General features: G+C 45.2%; 1 protein-coding gene across 3 annotated transcripts in view; it reads right to left on the minus strand.

The window, feature by feature from the left end:
- Positions 1-19,915, minus strand: part of MAP2K5 (mitogen-activated protein kinase kinase 5) — a 112,809-nt gene that overhangs the window by 64,155 nt on the left and 28,739 nt on the right. For all 3 annotated transcript variants that reach the window (XM_042824763.1, XM_042824762.1, XM_042824764.1), the window contains exons 9-12: positions 11,644-11,683; positions 6,910-6,978; positions 6,738-6,819; positions 3,370-3,431 (exon numbers count right to left, since the gene is read on the minus strand). In XM_042824763.1, coding sequence (XP_042680697.1) covers positions 3,370-3,431; positions 6,738-6,819; positions 6,910-6,978; positions 11,644-11,683 — 253 coding nt within the window. The remainder of the gene's footprint in view (positions 1-3,369; positions 3,432-6,737; positions 6,820-6,909; positions 6,979-11,643; positions 11,684-19,915) is intronic.

A 19,915-nucleotide genomic window follows, 5' to 3' on the forward strand; every position in this document is an offset into this window, starting at 1 on the left:
CCCCCCCCCAGCCCTCTGTGCAAATAAGGAGAACGAAAAGACAGATTTCCCCTGCGTGCTGACACTGCCTCACTGAGACAGCCAGGATGGAGTCGGTGATGGAGTCAGATTGCTCTCCAGCATCCTGGGGAGCCGGTCTGCTCTGCCCCTGCTGCTGTGCTATCCTGCCTCTGGAAACACAGAGCATCACCCCAAGCTCCAGCAATGCTTCCTCTGTCCAGGCTCTCCTTGCATTACTTCCAGCATTCTGGCTGTCAGCTTCAGCACTCTCCCCACAAAATAATAATTGAGAGAAGTGCATTGCACTCAACAATAAACTCCTGCTGCTTCAGCCTGTAAGCTGACTGTCCACCACAATTAACATGATCACTTCTGCTGTGTGAATCAGATAACAAGAACAGAAAGCAAGCTGTGCTGTACCAACTGCATGTATGCTACATGGCATGTTCATGCCCTCTAACAGACACCTGCAATGCACAGTGCAAGTATTTACAGCGGCATCACACAGAAACAGGGGAGAAAGAAGGAACTGAACGCTCCCTGGGCTATGGGAAGTGGGGGCTGTCATGAAAGGGATGTGTCCTGCTCAGCCTCAGCCTGTGCAGATCAGGGAGGACAGCAGAACAACCTTGAATAGGGCTCAGGATTTAGCTCAGGGACACGGTGCTGGCTTTGCTGTGTTGAGCAGGCATGGATCTCATCCTGGACCAGCTCGGTTCTGTGAGCAGGACAACTACTTTCAGGGGTGTCAGCCCAGTGCTTTTCATGGAGATTGAATGTATGTACTGAGAAAGAAAGCAAGAAAACTATCAAATCAGATAGGGGAATGCCGTGGCACTGCTATGTGCCCCCCCTATCACTTTCCTTTGGAAATGGCTTAGCTTAGAAACTTCTACAAGTATAACAAAAAGGTACTCTAATTAACAGATGTGCAGGTCACACATATTATTAAGCAGCTCCAACAGACTAATGCGCAGTGTGTGTCTCAAGAGAATGAAAGACAAATGACTCTGTATACATGGTGCAAGGAAAGGAAAAAGAAAATGCACAGACTGAAAGAAAAATAACGCAGAAGCTCCAGATTCTGTCCACAGAACCAAGCTCTAGCTTTTGTTTGACATTCTCCTTCCCACCTGTATGTGAGCAGAAATCCTTCAGGCTCTGGGTAATCTTCACAACCTGTTCGGGGTGGGGATTGTGGTACACACACACTATGTTTGGCAAAAGGTGCCACAACCCACGTGCCGGGCTGCTGGGCTCTGCTGAAATGTCAGGCACCAAGATGAAGGGCACTCATTTGTGACAACTTAACGGCGCCGTTCCCGCTGCTCCTGATAAATGATGGAGCAAACAACAGCTCTCAGTGCCTCCTTCCAACAAGTCTACTATGCCAATTGAGCAAGAATTCAGCACCAGAGCAGAGGGAGCTGCCAGTGCTGGTTCAGCCTCAGCGCACACCTTCTGTTACTGGGAAGCAGGAGGAAGGGGCGAGCTCCTCTTTGGAAGCACCTGCTCCTTTGTTCACCTCTTTGCTGACCCTCTGCACCACAGCAGCCACGGTGCAGATTGCTAAAGCAGTAAATGAAATCACTATGAAAAAAGCCAAGCATCAGCTCTCTGCCTGTGTCAGGGAGCCATGCTCACCAGCTACCAGGTTTGTAAAGAGATGACCCTGCAGCTGAGCATGTAGGTACACACACACACACACACACACACACACACACAGAGCATATTTACTGGAGACATAAAAGATGGGGCTGAAGCACCACTGCTACGGAGAAGTGAAGAACAGGAAGGGGACATCTGCAGAGCACCAAGCTGGGTGGAAGAGATGGGAGGGAGACAAAAATAATTAAAGAAATGATAAAGTACGTTAGTGTGGATGTATTAATTACACAGTATGAAGTGAGATAAGGAAAAGGATTTGAATAAATGCTCGAAGGCCCATCCCAGCATTATTACACCGTAACACACATGCTGCTCGGCATCAGGAATGTGATACCATGAGCAACTCCATCCATTGCTCCATGGGGAAGAAAAGATGAAACGTTTTTACACTGAACTAAAGGTGAAAAGCATTCAAATTCCATAAGAAACTGCTAGGCTATATAATGAGCAGATTTGAAGCTACTTAGAGGAAACAGCATCAGAGAAGGATGTTCATCACTCTGGGCAGGCCACACAAATTAAGAGAAAGTAGAGCTGTGAATTACAATGAACAGAGACTAAATAGCTGCCTGTGTTGGATTAAAGGATTTAAATTGTCAGCTTGATGTATAATGAATGTGAAAACCCAGCACTTAATTAAATGGCACACGATAGAATAACTTTGTTATGCTTTAAACTGCTTAAGTTATCAAAGTATTCCTTATATTTAGCAATTGTTTAGCAGCATCTCTCCCTTGTGAGATCCACTAAGACAGTGGTCAATTACACACTGTTCAGCCTTGGCTAAAAAAAAAGAACAACACACTTTTCTTTTCTCCTTTCTCTTTTTTTGTTCCATAATCTGCGTTTTCAGTCACGGCTGGTGAATTTCCAGCAACACGAAGTTATGGGATGCTACTGAGACACAATGCCAAGAGGTGCAAGGAGCCCACCAGCAGCCCCTGCTACCGAACAGGCACGTGGGGCTGATGGATCCAGGCAGCTCCTTGCTCAGCCCAAAACGGCAGCAGGGTGATCCCAGAGCAGCTCCCTGCTGCCTTATTGCCAAGGCAGAAAGAAGACAGAAAATGCGTTCTACCATTGCGCCCCGGTACCAGGAACTGGTGCCATTTTTCAACCCCAAATCAGAGTTTTCAGCCAAACCTCACTGTGTTACTTGGTGCAGAGTGAGGATGGACAGCATGGAAATGGCACACATGGTGTGCAGGAGTGGCCAGGGAGGGACCAAAGCAAGGCTGAGGAGAGGGCTGCAGAATTGATTTTTTAGGAAGCCACACAGCATAGGAGAGCACACAAAGGTGAATTAAAGGAGGATAAGAGGATTGCTCCATCCCAGAAAAGGTGATGTCAAGAATCACAGCCACGCAGATCTCCAGTAAAACGTGTCTTTTTCTCATCTCACTCGATTTATCACATCCTCTTACATTCCCTGAGCCTTTGGCAACTTGAGTACAGGTCACACAATGGGATGATTTCCTTCACTCCTCTTTGGCCCAGCAAAACCTTTACAGCAGCAAATGGGCTCCATTGGTCCTCAGGCATGGGTAGGAGGAGTGACAAAGAGGATGGATCCTCCCTTCACATGGGGGCAATGAGGATGAGGGTTAAGGAGGTAACTCAGTGTTCCCAGGGAGATTGGGTGCACTCACATCAGGGTGTGTTACCAAAACCAGGCAGAAAAATAAACAAAGAAATACTTACAGCTACTGCTATTCTTCCCAGTACGTGCTCTGGAATTTTTCTATAAACATCCAAAGAACCCCCTGCAGGGACAAACAAAATGTGCTTAGGTAATACAAAATGAAATACTGCCCTAGATTTGAAGTCACAAGGGCTTTCTATGCCTTGGTTATTAATAAAAACACCATCAATGATATAACAATAACTGTGTCAGAAATAACTGACCTTACCAAACTTTGAATAATCACATGGAACAGTATTCGCTTCTCTTTTCACCCACGTTACTTATTTCTGTACGTAGCATTAATGCTAAAACACCTTTTGGAAAATCTCCCAGCCAAAGGACACAGTATTGAAACTGGAGAACTCAAAACCTCCGTGTAGGTTCTCAGGGACTGACAAAGCCATGGTAACAAGCCAAAGTGGATTTCAAAGCCAGCAGTATTCTGCCTGCCTCCAAAACCTGGTGCCAGCATAATGCAAAGCTCAAACCCATACTTAAAGTCAGCTTCTTTGTGTGACGATCAGAGCAGTGAGTTGGGCTGAGCCTTCCAAACTGCATCTGCACTGATGTCTAAAACATGAGGAACTCCTGGGCAAGCAAATAAGTTTTGCCAGAAAGCTCCAGTATGGGACACAATTTCGTACTTGGCACAGAAACATCCATCAGCATCAGACAGTTAAGGAGAAAGCAAGAAATCTAAGTCATAGTCCTAAAGAAATCCCCCAAAACTGAGAAAGGCTCTTTCCCGCAGCTTCCACGTAAATACAAGACCACACTTGCATTAACAACCTCTCTAGGACGAAATACAAACTCTTGGCTAAGGGAGCAAATCTAAAATTGAGAATTAAAAAAATCCAAGTAGAACAGGGAGAAGAAAAACAAAAAAAAAAGGATAAGCAAATTACATGCAGAATGTATTACACTTAGCTTGCAAGAATGCATAGGCTTATTCCAGGCTAAAGGTTCTCAGAAGTGCTTAGCACTGATCCAACTGCTCTCAGCGTACCCCACGGATTGCACTGATGTCACCAATGGGAAAAGACTTGGGCCAGCACTCAGCAGTTAGGAAAGCTGCACCTTGCACTTTGCTTATGGCTCCGTTTTTAGAAGTCAAACCCATTCATTCTTAAACACTGCAACATAAAGAAGTCACAAGGTCCTTATTCCAGCCTTCAGTCTTAACACTTTTTTATTCTAGTGATCTTTTTTCCCTTTTTACAAGTGAATGTAGATAGGGCAAACGGAATTAAGAGGCAGCAGCACCACAGCTGCTGTTGATTATGAGAGCCAAACAGAAGGCCATGCTCAGCACTAACAGCAACCACCTGACCTTATGACTTACCCTTCTGTTCTGGATTAAAAGACCTGCTCTCATACACCAAGCTGCTAAACGCTGCTGTTACGGGTGTTGCTAAGGGTGGTGCAGCAAGACAAGTTTGCAAACAGTTGGGGAAATGTGCTGCTTCTTTATGGAGAAAAAAATAACTGATAGTGAATAAACACTGTGGACCAAATTTCCAAACCCAAACCTTTGCACAGGTAACCAGGTGCAGTCTGCTGGCCTGCACGTCCCACTGCTTCTATGGGGACTTTAGCGGGTGCTCAGCACTTTAAAGGAAAAGAGGCAACGGCACAGGTAAAAGACAGCGGTGCATTTCAGCACCTTCATTCACAAGAACATCAGCTCTATTGCAGACAGAAAGATCAGAAAGCCTCATTTCGCATCTCCATTGATCTTTACCACGGCAGATGGAAGAGGAATCCAGGTCAGTTCAGGCTCTTGTCTTCACCTGCATCCTCACCCATCGCAATCGAAGGCTTGGGAAAGGAAAATAATTGGCAAGGTCCCTGTATTTGCATTTTGTTCTTCCTTTAAATGATTGCTGCCGCTTTCGGCCAGAAGGGGTGCACAACATGAGGCAGATCAGAGGTCATCTCCAGTATAATTCCAAATAATTTCTGCGTGGTCAGTAAACACCGCCGTCGTGCAACATCACAAGGGATGCAAGCCCTAAAGGCTTAAATATTTCCAAACAAGAATTCGGAACTGCAAGCATTTATGTCCATCATATTTAAGAGTCTCTGAATTAGCAGCACACACGCTCCAGGCAGACACATGCTCTGGCACGAGCAGCTGCTTCCTTCCTGTGTGTGATACTGCGTGCAAATCTTGCAGTCGCAAGAACAGAAAAGAGAAATGGTGAATGGTCACAGAGAACACCCACAGATTTAATTTGTAGGCTTTGGTGAATAAATATCCTACTTTTTCATCAAGCCCTGCAAATAGGGAAAATCTAAGAGAACAGAATGTTTGCAAAGGGGACACAGGACCCACTGGAACAGAGGCTGTAAATGCAAAGAGGGAAATAACAGTAGTAAGAGATCATTTTAACAGGAAGGAAACAAAATGCAGCATAAAACCCTACAGGGCCTTATCTGAGCTCCCCATCAGAAACACAGAAACTGCTCAACAGTGCTTAATGGCACACATTTGGCTTGGGAATTTTTTTTTCTTGTCAGATAGCCCTTCCTCTGTAGTAAATCATAGGCAAGATCCTCACTTCTTCATATGCAGTTTAACTGAACCTTCGTGCACAGCCTGGGTAGGGCAGCAAATGCCAGCTCGGGGCAAGGCCTGGAATAGCACACATAGGAACACAGCTGGGAGCAAAGCAGTGCAGCTCAGCACGCAGCAGGGCTGTGTCTGCCATGAGACGCTCTCAGGATTGGTACACAGAGGGCAGCAATGATTGCAAGCTGCCGTCAGCCATGGTGCTTCTTTGGTGCAAGAATGCAACGTTCCAAAGCACATCTCTGCAAGGATGCAGGGGCAAGCTGCAGGGAAGGGGATGGGAGAGAGGAGAGCACACTCACAAACAAACTTGGTGCAGCGCTGCTAAACAGCTGCGTTGGAAAATAATTCCTTGCTTTGCAATTAAGAACCGATTTCCACTGAAAACACACAGGACATTGGGTTAATAGATTTCTTTAAAAGAAAATCTGTTTTGGCTATCAAAACACTAAAAGTGAGGAACAGCTGTTTCGTCAGTGAGGACAGATTGTATGGAAGACTCAAATATCAAACCACAAATTAAGCCAGCATTTATTTCTCTTCTATTTACATTTTCAATAAAAGAAAGTGAAATTGCATTCAGGAAAATACAGCACAGCACAGAACACAGCACAAACCCCACAGTAACCCATTTAAAAAAAAACCCTACCTGCGAAGTTCTCAATATTTTACCTGATATTTCAAAGTCAAAACACTGCATCTCACTCCATATTGGGAAAGCACATCTATCTTTACATGATTTTTCATCTCGACATGCTTAGCAATTAAAAGCACACTCAATATATTTAGAAAAAAAACAACAAAACAACTCACCATCCATGAACTCTGTACACAAAGAGATTCTGTTTTCTACAAAAAAAGCCCCATAAAATCCTATGATATACGACGAGTCGCACTGGAAAAAGAAAGGCAAAAAGAAGCCTGTAACATTTTCTGTAGGACAACGATAAGCAAGAGCAATTCCAATGAGCACAAAAATCTGTACCTTATAGAGAATCTCCAACTCTGACATGATCTGTTTCTGGAGCTCTAGCGTTATATCCAAGGGTATGACCTGAAACACAGACATCAGGCACACATTCAGCTCCGCCGTGGAAGCGAAGGACTCGACACAAGAACAGAAGATGTGCATTGATGTGAGCAGAGGAATGGGAGGAAGCGGTGGAAGGACTGCTGTAACAGCCATGGGCAGCAAAAGGAAATGGAAGGACAGGAGTATTTACTTTGGGAAGTCGGTTACAAATGAACCAAGCTATGCAACCAATTTTATTCATGGAAAGTGGGGAGATTTGTGGTTTATCCATCTGACCAAGAGACGACCCAGAACTTGAAGTCAAGCCCAACATGCAATGCAAAGAGCAGGTATGGTGGGTTCATGGTCTGTGAACAGAGCCTGCAACTGATCCCCCCTGCTACAAACATGTTTGTAAGTAAATTCTGGAACGCTGTGACCTTGATGAAGGAGCTGATTTTAAGCAAGGGCCAAACAAGCACTGCAGTATCAAAGGCAGATCTCAATGTCTCAACAGTGCCCTGAAGGGGTGTCCAGAGCCACCTCCTGCAGCCACACTTACAGTTCCAGGTTTGCATTCACGCCTCTTTCTAACATAAATTCTCATCGTTGTATATTCATTCTTTTTTAATGAAACGTTAAAAAAATCAAATATACAGAATAAATGCAGATGGCAGCAGATGGCACAGATGCTTCCAGGTAAGCATCACTAAAGCATTCCTCAAAATGACTACAAACAGCCCAACTAAGCAGATCAAAGCAGCCATTCACTGCCAGGGTCATCTGCTCCCCCCATCCATGCCCTCACTTCTCATTGCTTCGAGGCTGACAGCAGGACCTTCCCAAACATGCACGCTCACTGCAGAGCAACGATAACCCATAAACCATAACTCTGTTATGACCTCATTTCTTCAATCTTTTCACCTCGATTTTTAAGAGAACAGTAAATGTTAAAAATAAGACCACAAAACTTTCTTCCACCTTCTCCAGAAGCCATCAGAGAAGACCAGTGCACCCTTGGCAGTACTGAGAAGCTGACTTTTAAAACCAATCTATTCCATGATTACAGGAGACTTGCAGACTTATTTCTCAAGTGCTACTATATAAATCAAAAGGACTCTGAATGCATTCAGCCAGGCTGGGACTCCTACCAGAGGATACTTCACAGCTACTTGTATTAAGCTCCAGGAAAACAAATTCAGTCCACTTGCAGAATTAACAGACGCAGGCTGCACATACTGCTGACAAAACCAAATGCGTGGAGAGCATTTCCAAACACACCTTACAGTATTCTAACAAAAAAAAACCAATATCCTGCTTCTATCAGGAGTTTGCTTTAGGGTTATTTATACAAGCTGTCACTAAACTAAATTGTAAGTGTAATACAGGGCTGCTGAGGAATGTTTAGCACACTTGTCTAGATCAATAATCATTTGCCAACAATATTCGCTTACATTTTTCCAGCGTGAAAAACCTAAAATAATTTGCTGGTATAGCACCAGTTTTACCCACTGAATACTAACAGAATTGAATCTATCCACTGTATAAAATCAGATTTTATCTCGCTGAATTCCACTCAGTGAGAGATTTCCCAGGCTCATTCACCGCCCCACATGACGACTGGTCAGCGTCACCAGCCTCCAACACATCACTGCAACACAGCAAAGCAAGACCTGGCGTGAAGGAAGGTCTCTGGCTGACTGCACTGATCATAATTACACCCAGAACCCGTGTGCTAATAGCGATGCTAATTTGGAGGAGTGGAGCTGCCAGCTTATGGTGTGATGGGCACCAGAGGGTAGAGCCCTACGGAAGCCTGCTGCGGTAGCCTGGAGGTGAACACCCCTGCAGAGCACACTGGGGAGTCCACTGCCTCCCTTTCTCCATGCAGTTACATGGAAGTGTTTTAGTCCACCCCAACACACGTGGTTTGCATGACTTAGAAAAGCAGAGAATCCACCTGATGGCAAGGTTGGAGGAATCTGAAGTTATCTGCACCACTGAAATGGGGGCAAAAAGAGGAAAAAAGTGCAATCTTCTACAATTGCAATCTTCACTGCCATTCTCTTTCTGCACCATTTCCAAACACGTCTAGAAAATGAAAAAAGACTCCTCAAACCCATCACTGCCAAGATAGAAGCCACAAATACTGATTTGGTTGCAACTCCCACCATCATAGCACAGGTAAGCAAATGAGGTGCAATGCTAAGCAAGTCTCTCAAACAGCACCTTCAGAAATAACCCTTCAGCAAAAAAGTGGTTTTCTCTGGATTACTGAGAGCAGAGGAGTGAAGCTGAGCTCACACAGAACCCCTCGCTGCAGGAGGAGCTGGGCTGGATGGGCCCTAACATGGGGGAACCCAACACAGCCCCCATTGCAAGTGAAAAGGGTTAACTCCCGCAGGAGGAATACCTGAACACGTTTCCTCTGCTCTCCACTACACCTCCAGGACAAATAAGGATGAGTTGTCAAGTTAAATACAAGCAGTCAAGTGACTGAATTATAATTTACTCCGTGCTCAATTTAAATTAGTGTGAGGCTATTAAAATATACAGTATAAATACGGCAATTCATCACAAGCTGTCATGGATGACTTCATCTATTTGCTGGAGTGGCATACGTTCCACTAAAGGGAACAAGAGCAAAATCACAGGTCAAATAAAGCTGCTATTCTGTTTTAATTCACTTATTTAATCTGTGGCGACATAATTGTCTTTTACAGTATGTACAACTCCAAGGAAACTTGGGAGTATTGTAGTCAGTATACAAATGATTAATCAAATGGTCCATTTAAATGCTAGCTTAAGAGCAGGAGAAGCTAAAAGCAGCTGAAGATCAGCAATCAGCCCACGCACACCCACATTTCTCCTTTGGATTTTTCCTACTCGCTACAGAGAGGTTGTGTTTGAAAATCTATGAAATAGTTTGCACGATGCCTACCTGTAAAGGATATGCAAACTACACAACGACAAAGATAGCTTTGATCTATAATATAGATATTAGCATGATTTTGGTCTATAATATAGATATTAGCATCGCTTTGTTTGCCTGTCCAATGTATTTGCAAGATTAACCAACAGCCTACAGGATTCTGATCAACAGGTCTCCAGGCTGGTGCCGTGTCCTGTCAGCTCTGTGCTGATCCTGGCACAGCTCTGCTCTTGTTGCTGGCTGTGCTGAGCCATGGATGCAATCGCTAAGTTTATTAATAGAGCAAATCAGCACGATCACTGCCATAGCAGGTTTCCTGACCTCCAGCCCGCGAGCATCTTCCTTCAACGATAAGAACAGACACTCTGCTGCAGTATTAACTCAAAAGCACAACTGGCAGTGATGGAACCACCACGGGCAGTACCTGCACACAGAACTCCACTTCCCAAATCTTCACGATGCTAATTAACCAGGAGGACCAACCCAACCCTTGGACTCAAAGGGAAACAAGAAGGTGAAATTGCGGGGGAAAGGTTTTTTTTTTTTTTTTTTTTTTTTTGCCACAGGGAGGTGATTTCAATTAACCTTGCAAAGGTTGAACTCATTTCCCCTCCTGCCAGCACCATTTTGCTCCCGCTCCTCCACCTCCCTGCAGCCGCCTCCAGGGCAGCCCCAGCACAGCCCACAGTGGGCAGTGGGGGCACAGGGGGACACCAGGGAAGCACAGCATCCGGGGGGTGAGCTTCCTCAGTTCTGCACTGGAATTTGTAACACAAGTATCACTGACAGCTAGATTTTCTGTACTTGTGTGCGTACTGCCTTTTGGAGAACTGGTATAACAGATGTCACTTGAAAGTCTTTGTAAGTGATCTTTACATTCTGTGCAATCAGAAGTTATTTAAATTGCAGTACCTGCATTTTCAACATGCAGAGAATGAGTTCAGACCTGGTAGTAAGGGTTTGCCTTTACTCAACTCATGGCAAAGTTGAAAGCAAAGGGCCTGATGTGATCCTCAAGAAAAAAGCAGCACCCAGGACTGACAGGACCTCCACAAGGACTGACATCAGTACCTTCTCTATAGCTTAACTGCATTAACAGTTCAATTCTAAGTCATGCAGAGGTTGGCAAACTGCAGTTGTTGTAGCATTACTGGTTTGCCACAGCTTTAACTGAACTTCAGAGAGGTCTGCTACTCACCTGACCAAACAATACCACCACAGTACACAGCTTTGCTGCTAAGAGCATAACAGGACAAATAGCTATAGGTAAATACACACATTCAGGGGAGAGGAAGAAAGTGACAATAAGTAAACCTGCTAAAGGCACAGAATCTCCCAGGAACACAGAGCACAATCCTTAAGAAAACAGACATCCTCTTCATTTAAAAATGAGGTTGCAGAGAGCGCTCAAGAAAACAGCCCTGGGGACACCGTGGCATTAGCAGAGCTGCAGTGCTGACACTCAGTGACCTCTGCAGCCCTTTCTGTTACACCTGAGGTGAGCAGACCCCTCCTAGCTGTGCCCACACCTCATGCAGCCCTGGGTTGGGGTACCCATGCAGAGCCAGGGCAGCTCTGCAGCCCCCACAGGGTGAGAGCGGGACCACGGAGTTCCTGCCGTCAGGATTCCTGTACTGCAGTCTGCCTGCATAAACAATGGGGATTGAATGCCACCAAGCAAACTGAGTGCTAACGATCAGAGGGAGGGGATGGAAACCCAGGTCAAGAAAGAATGGAGAGAAAGAGAGAGAGAGAAAATTACGGTAATATCTTACCTTTACTGCCAGGATTTTTCCACTAGGGACATGGTATGCCCTGCGTGAGGGAAAAAATTAAATAACTCAAGATGACATGAAATTATTTTCACACATACGTGCAACATGTATACGCTAATTTCACAGAAAAATGACTTGGAGCCAATACTCTTCCCTCTAAACCAATTTCCATAAAGCATTTCTCAAGACAGGCAGTGATGAACGCAATTGCTCTGCGGAACATACCTACAACGAAAGTGCTGAGTAGTTGTGTTTTGTTTGATATCTGCATGCTTTATATACCATCTATACATTGCAGACTTTGGCACAGCGTCACAGCAAGCTTGAATTGTGAATTTGTTCACTTTCTCATCTTCTCTCAATGACCAGCTGCAATATTGAGTATTCAGACCCGTAACAACCAGCAGGGCTGGCTGCACCCATCGCTGAGGGCCTTTCCAGGGTTCGGATGGTGAGATGCACAGCTGCATCACCACACTGATGTGAAGTGTCCAATTCTTTACCAAAACCTAAAGACCTGCAGAGGATGTGTGTGAAACGAACTTTCCATGTTCACAGTTATTAGCAGTAGTGACTCACATATTCCTCATCTAAGAAAGGTACAAGAAAAAAAAAAAAAAGTCCACTGAAAATCCAATGGAACTTTGCAGACGAGCAAAACTAACAAAGCTTTTCACCTTCACTGCCTTTATTGCCTCATACCATCTGCACGGTGCCCTAAATCTGAGTCATATCGTGTTAGGTATGCATTTGAGCACTGCATACCTCTAGCAATGATTACTGAAGAAAGAGCCTAATAGCCTTCTCCTACATACAAAGACACACGTGGTACAGAGCATTGGATCTCACTCATGACCCGGAGTGCTTACAGAATTACCATTAATAGCTCAGAAACTTCTGAACGTCACCTGTGATTCGGAACTCCTGGATAAATGCTGATGGAACTGAGGGCCATCAGCTTGTAGGAACACACGTGGTTTCTAAAGAGCATCAGAAATCAGCGTTACCAAATGTCAGCGTAAGCACAAACGGCAAAACCCTGGGTGGAGCCCTGAGAGCGGCGGCCGAGCGCATAATCGACGCATCAAGGGGAGGAAACGAGCTGTGCTGCGAGGATGGAGGAATCGACAGCAGCAAAACATGATGGACTTCAGATCGGCAGAAATGATAAGAAAATGAACAGGTTGAGATAGAGTGCTCAGCGTCTGCTGGCTTCATCCGCACTGCGCCGGGCAGTTTGGCAACTTAATTAGCTTGTCAAGAAAGCCGATCTTTTTTCCATAAGAGAGATCTCCTGTTTCCAAGTGAATTAAAAGGGAAGACTTGATTATTTAATTATGATGCACGCTAATTCATCCGTGGAAGTTTGGGTTAAATTTCCAGCAGAGGGCAGATACCTGGTTTGGTTTACAGAGCATTGACAGTACCAATTTAACATTTAATTATCACTGAGAATTGGATCACAAAGGAGATGCCATGCCCACGGGTACAGCGCGTCCGTTGGCTCTGCGAATGGCTGCTACCTGGGAGGAAGGGAATTTGTTTACTCTGGGCTGATACGGCATCTCAATTGTCCTGACCTTCCCCAACACAATAACTGCAAAGTGATTAATGGAGTCTGAATGGGAGCTTTGGTTACACCAAAAGACAACCGTACACCTCCGTAGTGTTTTAATTAACAGCTAGCACTTCAAATTAGTCTGTAGTTGCTGCAGTAATTACCTGTTCCAATGAGTGTGTAGGGAAAACGCTTTTGTTAGATATTATGTAGAACCGTAAGTTGGAATTGATCATTTTGGTTATAGTTGGAACAGCTGAAACCTGAAAACTGAGCACTTCTGCAGCTTCAGAAGGATGAAATGTAAAATCCCTCAGAACAATGCACACAGAATGAAGAGAACCACACTTTTTTTGTACATAGTGGGCCCATCAAAAATCCTACAGATGTCTGTTGTGAGAGCAAACTAACATTCATACTCTATAAATAACATGAAGTCTCATCTCAAGGGTCAACTCTTCCTGATTTCAGTGTCACCTCCTGAGGTAAGTAAACAAGCTCATCACTGTAGAGCCAGATCATTAGACAAAGCAGAACAGCACAATGCAGAGGTTTCCCAGCAGCGCTGCACATCCCAGTGAACACACTTGAAATCTTCAGGATGGAAGGCAAATGATGTCACCTAATAAACAGCTACAACAACTCCTCTTGCTAGGAACGAGCAGAGCCTAACAGCCAAGACAAGTGGGAGATAGAGATGAGGGAAAACAGTTGCTAAATCGTTGCTGAATTACTTCAAGGCAAAAATGAAAGGCAGAAATTAAATGCATTGAATGCTTTGCAAACTATTGGTTCTCATGTTTGGAAGTATGTTTTAGTTGGTGTCCATTACAGAACTGGGACAAAAACTGCACATGATTGAGGAAACCGAGTTAGTATTGCCAAATGAGAGAAGTGATGGGAAACAGGGTGGAAAGGAGGAAATGCAGGTGCATCCCCATACGTGTTAGCTGGTGCAGCAACCAAGCTGTGAGACTGCTAACTCACTAAGAGTGAATTTTTAAAAACTCAGCCCAATAATTTCAGGTTGGATATCAGGGAAAATGTCTCCTTCAAAAGAGTGGTTGGGCACTGGCACAGGCTGCCCAGGGAGGGGCACCATCCCTGGAGGTGATCTGGAATTGTGGCACTGAGGGTCAGTGGCACAGCTGGGGTTGGACTTGAGGATCTTTCCCAACCTTCATGATTCTATGAGTCCAACTCCTTCAAAATTCCCTCCTGCCCCATTACAACAAACAGCTCCTAAGCAGGACTGGCACAGCTGTACCAAACATTTTACTAACCATGAACGTTAACTGCATCCCTCAGCATTCAAAGCCCTGTAAGGACTCACACAAGCCGAGTCCTTTAGCACAACTTGGTCTCCACTACTCCAAAAAAATGAGGAGTTGCCCTCGGGGAGCTCAGCCCGAGGGGAAAAGTTGGGACTGTGGGGAAAGCAGAGAGATGGTGTGAGCACCCACAAACTCCTCTTGAGCCAACAAAGCCCTCCAGAAATGCAAAGAAACTTGTGACGTTCTGCATGGTACAGCCCATGCATTCCCCGTGCTCCACAAAACAAAAACCTATGCTGTGCAAAACTCCAGTAGGGCTCTGGGGGAAGTGCCAGCTCCCCTGCATCTCTCCCCTTCTTGGAAGGAGGATTTCCGTAGGAAAGCAAATTAAAAAATGAAAGCGTCAGGAGCAGCTGCTGTTTTTAAAGAATAAAGGGGGGAAAAAAAGGAGTAGCTGAATTTCATATTGCTTGCTTTGTTCTTTCCTGAAGTATATGGCAAAGAAAGCCAAAGGAGATCGTAAGATGCTTTGGCTCCATCTTCTTTATGAAATAAATCACAGCCTCTCCTCACGTTAATGCTGAAAGATTCACACACCAGAGATAGTATATAAAAGCGCTGTAGAAACTCACTACACTTCAAAAGTAAAACAAACCCACCAAACAGAACATGCACAAGCTTCTTTATGAACCGCTTAGACGGCAAACAAAACCCATCACCCTGCAAACCTGCTAAGACAAACAACGTGCCATTCTTCCTACAAGTTTTACCTAAAAGCACCATGGGGAGCTGCATTCCTTGCTGTGACTGTGGCAGAATTTCTTTCAGGGCAAAGAACTGACTCCAGCTTTCAGCACTGCACGCACTCGAGAGAAATAGCAATTTCCAGTTTGCTTTCTTGCTTTTAATTGCAAAGCATTCGCCCACATCTGTGCGACGATCCTTCAGCTTCCTCCATCAGCTTGTCCTAAAACATGCATATTTTCCCAACTTCACGCATGCAATATTATCTAGAAACTCAGAACAAATACAGCCCCTTCCTAGAAGCAAAAATGGTACTAATTATTGCATCATGATGGGAAACAGCACTGCAGATGCCCTCAGCAGCCCATCACACAGCCCTGCTCTCCCCATCTGCTCATGTGGCCACCAGGATATATTTTCCTATTTTTCTCCCCAGTAGCCACGGAAGCCATCTCTAATCAATAAGATACTCCTTAGCAAGACCAAATGATTCAAGGGGAAGCCATGACCTGTCTGCTATGCCAATGAGTCAGTCCCTTCCCTTCCTAGAAATATAACTAACATCAGCAAATATGACAAAATGATGTACTGACAGCGCTGCCACGTTAGTGATGTGAGGGCAGGAAGCTGGGAAGCAGCGCTGTCCTCCAGTCAGAGCGCAAAGAAACTTATAGCTCGTGCCTCAACGTAGAGCTGCTCTTGCCCTGCTGCCCCACAAAAGCAGCAGTGTGCCCCTGACCATTCTGCTGCGCGCTGCTTTCACAGGCACACTGCTTCCTGCAGAAGTGCTGGGTGCTGCACGCTGCCTGTGCTGATGTCTCAAGGATGGAGACGTCCTGCCTTTCTCCTGCCTCGCTCTCTTGTCTTTGGGAAGGAGACTCAGGCATTTTCACCCAGAAATGACCATGCAGAGGGAAGCTCTTATTTGAGCTAAAAAGTTAACACGGAAAGGATGGCTGTTGACAAGCAGCACCTTCAGATGTAGGGAGGCAGACCAACGCTTTCCTGCCCTGTGAGAAATAACCTAGAGCAAAATCCCTGTGTCAGTGTCACATGAGATGAATGCACTTCTCTAACTGTTATGCACTGCAGAATGACACGCCAGCCACCAGCTGCAAACTATACGCAGCAAATCACCCACAGATTTGGTTTACTGTTAATTTTTCCTTTTTTCCCCTCCATTTTCCTAGCACTGTCAGTGTCTGCAGTGCTCCTGGTCAGGCCCTGGCAGACTAATGATGGGATTGTCACGTACTCAATGGCCATCTAAAGAAACAGATTCAAATTGTTTCTAGGAAATAAACACTCTGACAGTTGTTGCCTTCTGCAATAGACAAACACATTAGCCTGACTCTCTGGCTGTTAAAACAGGAAATCCAAAGTGCACAACAGTTGTAAAAAGGAGCTTTTATGGGGACTGTGCTAGTACGAACAGCAATCTATGCCAACCTCCCCTCTATCTAAAATCCCATTACAGATGCTTGAGCACTGATTGCAAAATGATTTGTTGTTAAACCAGAAAACAAATCGAAAATACTTGCATCTAAATTCTGAACTTTTTAAAAGAGCAAAATTGGCACTAACAGCTGCAGAAAGAAAATGCAGAAAGAAGCAAAATGTCTCACTTAACCCATCTCTGTGGGAAAGAGAAGGCATTGACATCCAAGCTGGAGAGCAGCAGAACGAATCCCTCACCTCTCCCTCATAACCTCCTATTATCTCCATCTGTTACCACTTCCACCCACCTACCTTCTCCATTGCAACCACTCAGGGTCATCAGCACAGTATGAATCCAGTGCAGTTTTTGGGAGGCATCTGAAGCAACAGAGAGAGCCAGACAGTACATCACATCCTATGGTGATGGTAACTTAGGTGTCTGCCTTTCACCTACCGCTGGATGATCTGCATCACCAAATCACGTGTACATGATGTACTCACAGCAAAACAACCGTTAAGGAAACACGAAGCAGATCAGTAATGACCAGTGCTGGAGGACAGAACCGTGCTAAGAAGCACAAGTTTTCCAGGGATGTGCAGAGAGCTGCAGATTGCCCATTCCTGGAGATGTTCAAGGTAAGGCTGGATGGGGCCCTGCCAATCCCACCTGGTGTCTGATTAGCAGTTGGCAGCTGTGCCCACAGCAGGGGGCTGGAACTCGATGATCTTTGAGGTCCCTTGCAGCCCAATCCCTTCTGTGACTCCGTGTAACACCTGAAATAGCTTTTTCTTCTAATCATAGTGCACTTTCAGGTAGGAAGGTTGCGTGGACGTTTTAGTTAAGACAACAGACAAACAACATTTCCAGGAAATTGCTGCAATTCCATTCTGCTCTTTAAGATCCAGAGCAATTGAGTGTGGAGCAAAGTATTCAGAAAAAACCACCACCACCACCATTCACAGCATCACAAGAAGACCCCAAGCAGGGGCTACAGCCCAGGAAGGTCTCAGCCGTGCCCCAGGAGCTGATTGCTACCTTTAACCAAGCAACAGCTGCCTAAATGAAGGCTACCTGCAATGAGAATCGCACTGCACTCACCCAATGCCTCCTGCAACACCACTGAGAGCAAACTTTGGGGTTTCTCTTTGCCTTCTCTTTCAAGCTATGGACACACAGTGCAAACAAACCGGCTTTAATTTAAGAATCATCCAGTTTCTAATTAAACAGCCATAGGCAGCTGGCTGGATACATTTTAATCAGTTTCAATAACCTATTGATTGCATACTGAAGCTGAAAAAATTAAAAGTAAAAAGATGATCGGGGAATTGTCCCATCTCAGAACAACAGTAGAACCCTCTGTAAATAACTCCTCTTTTAACCATCAGCTAAATGAACACTTCAATACCGCAGCACAAAGTCTTCTGCAAAATTACTTTAACTAACAAGCAGAAATTTATCAGCTTCAGCCAAAATCAATGCTGAAATCAATTTGAACACTGGTTGTGTCTAAAGGGGCTCATTGGCAATTTAGGGAAATTACACCATGTAAATGCCTGTGCTTTAATTGAACAGTTTCATCAACTAGGCTGTGATTGCTGTCCATTCATTTATTTACTTTCACTGCAGCTACCATTCTGCAAAGGAATGGTTTTTGTCAGACTTGAAGGAGGCACTTTATCTTCATTTTATGCACTTTCGTGCATAACAGATTTTATGAGGCAGGCAAGTGGTGGCCAGGGTCAGGAGAAACAAGTGCCCAGCAATCACTGGTCAGTCTTGTTTAAACTGCAGTGCCAATATGCAGAAATGTCACGGAGTATTTCTAACTCAGCCTAGCTATCATCACCAGAAGGCTAAAAATAAAACCAAATAACCACGAGGAGCAGAAAATGAACATCATCTGGGGAAGGAACTAAATGAAAATGCCTCCTTAGCTGTAGCACAGGACTGCAGGGAGCTGCGAAGTGCAGACAGATGTGTTGAGCACAAATGAGGACATTTTACCTTTTCATCCTTCCCCTTGCAGAGCAGCTCAGCAGCACTGTGCAGGGCAGTGCTGGTGGCACACAGCCAGAGCCCAATGCTTTGGGCACAGCTGCAGAGCCGGGTTTGGTCACTGCTCTGCTACCGGGAAAACGTCAGCTTGAGTCTCTGCTTACCTTGCTGGATGCAGATGATGAGACAGGTCTCCTCTGCAAACAGCTCTGAAGAATCTGAGAATTAAAGTATCTTAAGATGGGGCAAAGGGAGAGAGGGAATGGTCTCAAACTGTGCCAGGGGAGATTCAGGTTGGACGTCAAGAAAAACGACTTCTCTGAAAGAGTGGTCAGGCGCTGCAATGGGCTGCCCAGGGAGGTGGTGGAGTCACCAACCCTGGAGGAACATTCAGATGTGGTACTGAGGGACATGGGTTAGCAGGAAACATTGCTGGTGGGGGGGCGGTTGGACTGGATCTCAGAGGTATTTTCCAACCTTGGTGATTCTATGATTCCATGACACTGTTACAGCACTGGGGATTCCAACAGAAAACCTGAAGTTAATGGAAGCTGAGAAGAACAAAGGGGAGCTACAGGAAGACAAAGGCTCTGCTGAGGTTTGAGCCGCACTGCAGTCAGCCTTTGGCAGGAGCTCCTTCACGGCAGCCTTGTGCACTGGAAGCCCTGGGACAAGCCAGCAAACCTCACAGAGCCAAAGCTCCCCAAGACAACAGCAAATCCCAGCCATCCCAGCACACAGAGCTGCTCCTCACTAATGGCTCTGCCATGCTCTCGCAGCACCGTTTGCAGGCTGTCGGGCAGAAGATCCACGTCCCAGCTGTCTCGCCACTCGCAATCTCTGACGTGCTAATGGGGCACCCCGAGGTTGGCTAAGATAGAATGAAGACATGGGCATATGTTGGAATGCGCAGCGCAACCTAGCAGCAGTAGTGCTCAAGTAAATGGCTCGAACAAATTAAGCTCCCCATTTATCTGCACTTTCCCTGGCTATGCCACTCATTTAGGTGGCACAACAGCGGCAGCCGCTTCTCCTCCAATCACTCAGCTTAAAGTGAAGCCGTCTGGTTTAAGAGCATTCTGTTAAGATGAGAACTCATTCTCTCCTCTCCTTCCCTCTCCTTCAGATTCTAGATAACCACAAATTAATTACAGCATCATTGGGACTTTACGTTTATTACTGTACAAGAGCTTGCTGCTCTTTAAGACTCCTCTAACAGAATCCAGAATACTTACATACCATGCTTACATACCACACACAATA

This window comes from Centrocercus urophasianus, unplaced genomic scaffold (genome assembly GCF_019232065.1).
Source record: "Centrocercus urophasianus isolate 14NV4802_14NV808 unplaced genomic scaffold, USGS_Curo_1.0 seq_23, whole genome shotgun sequence".
NCBI lineage: Eukaryota > Metazoa > Chordata > Aves > Galliformes > Phasianidae > Centrocercus > Centrocercus urophasianus.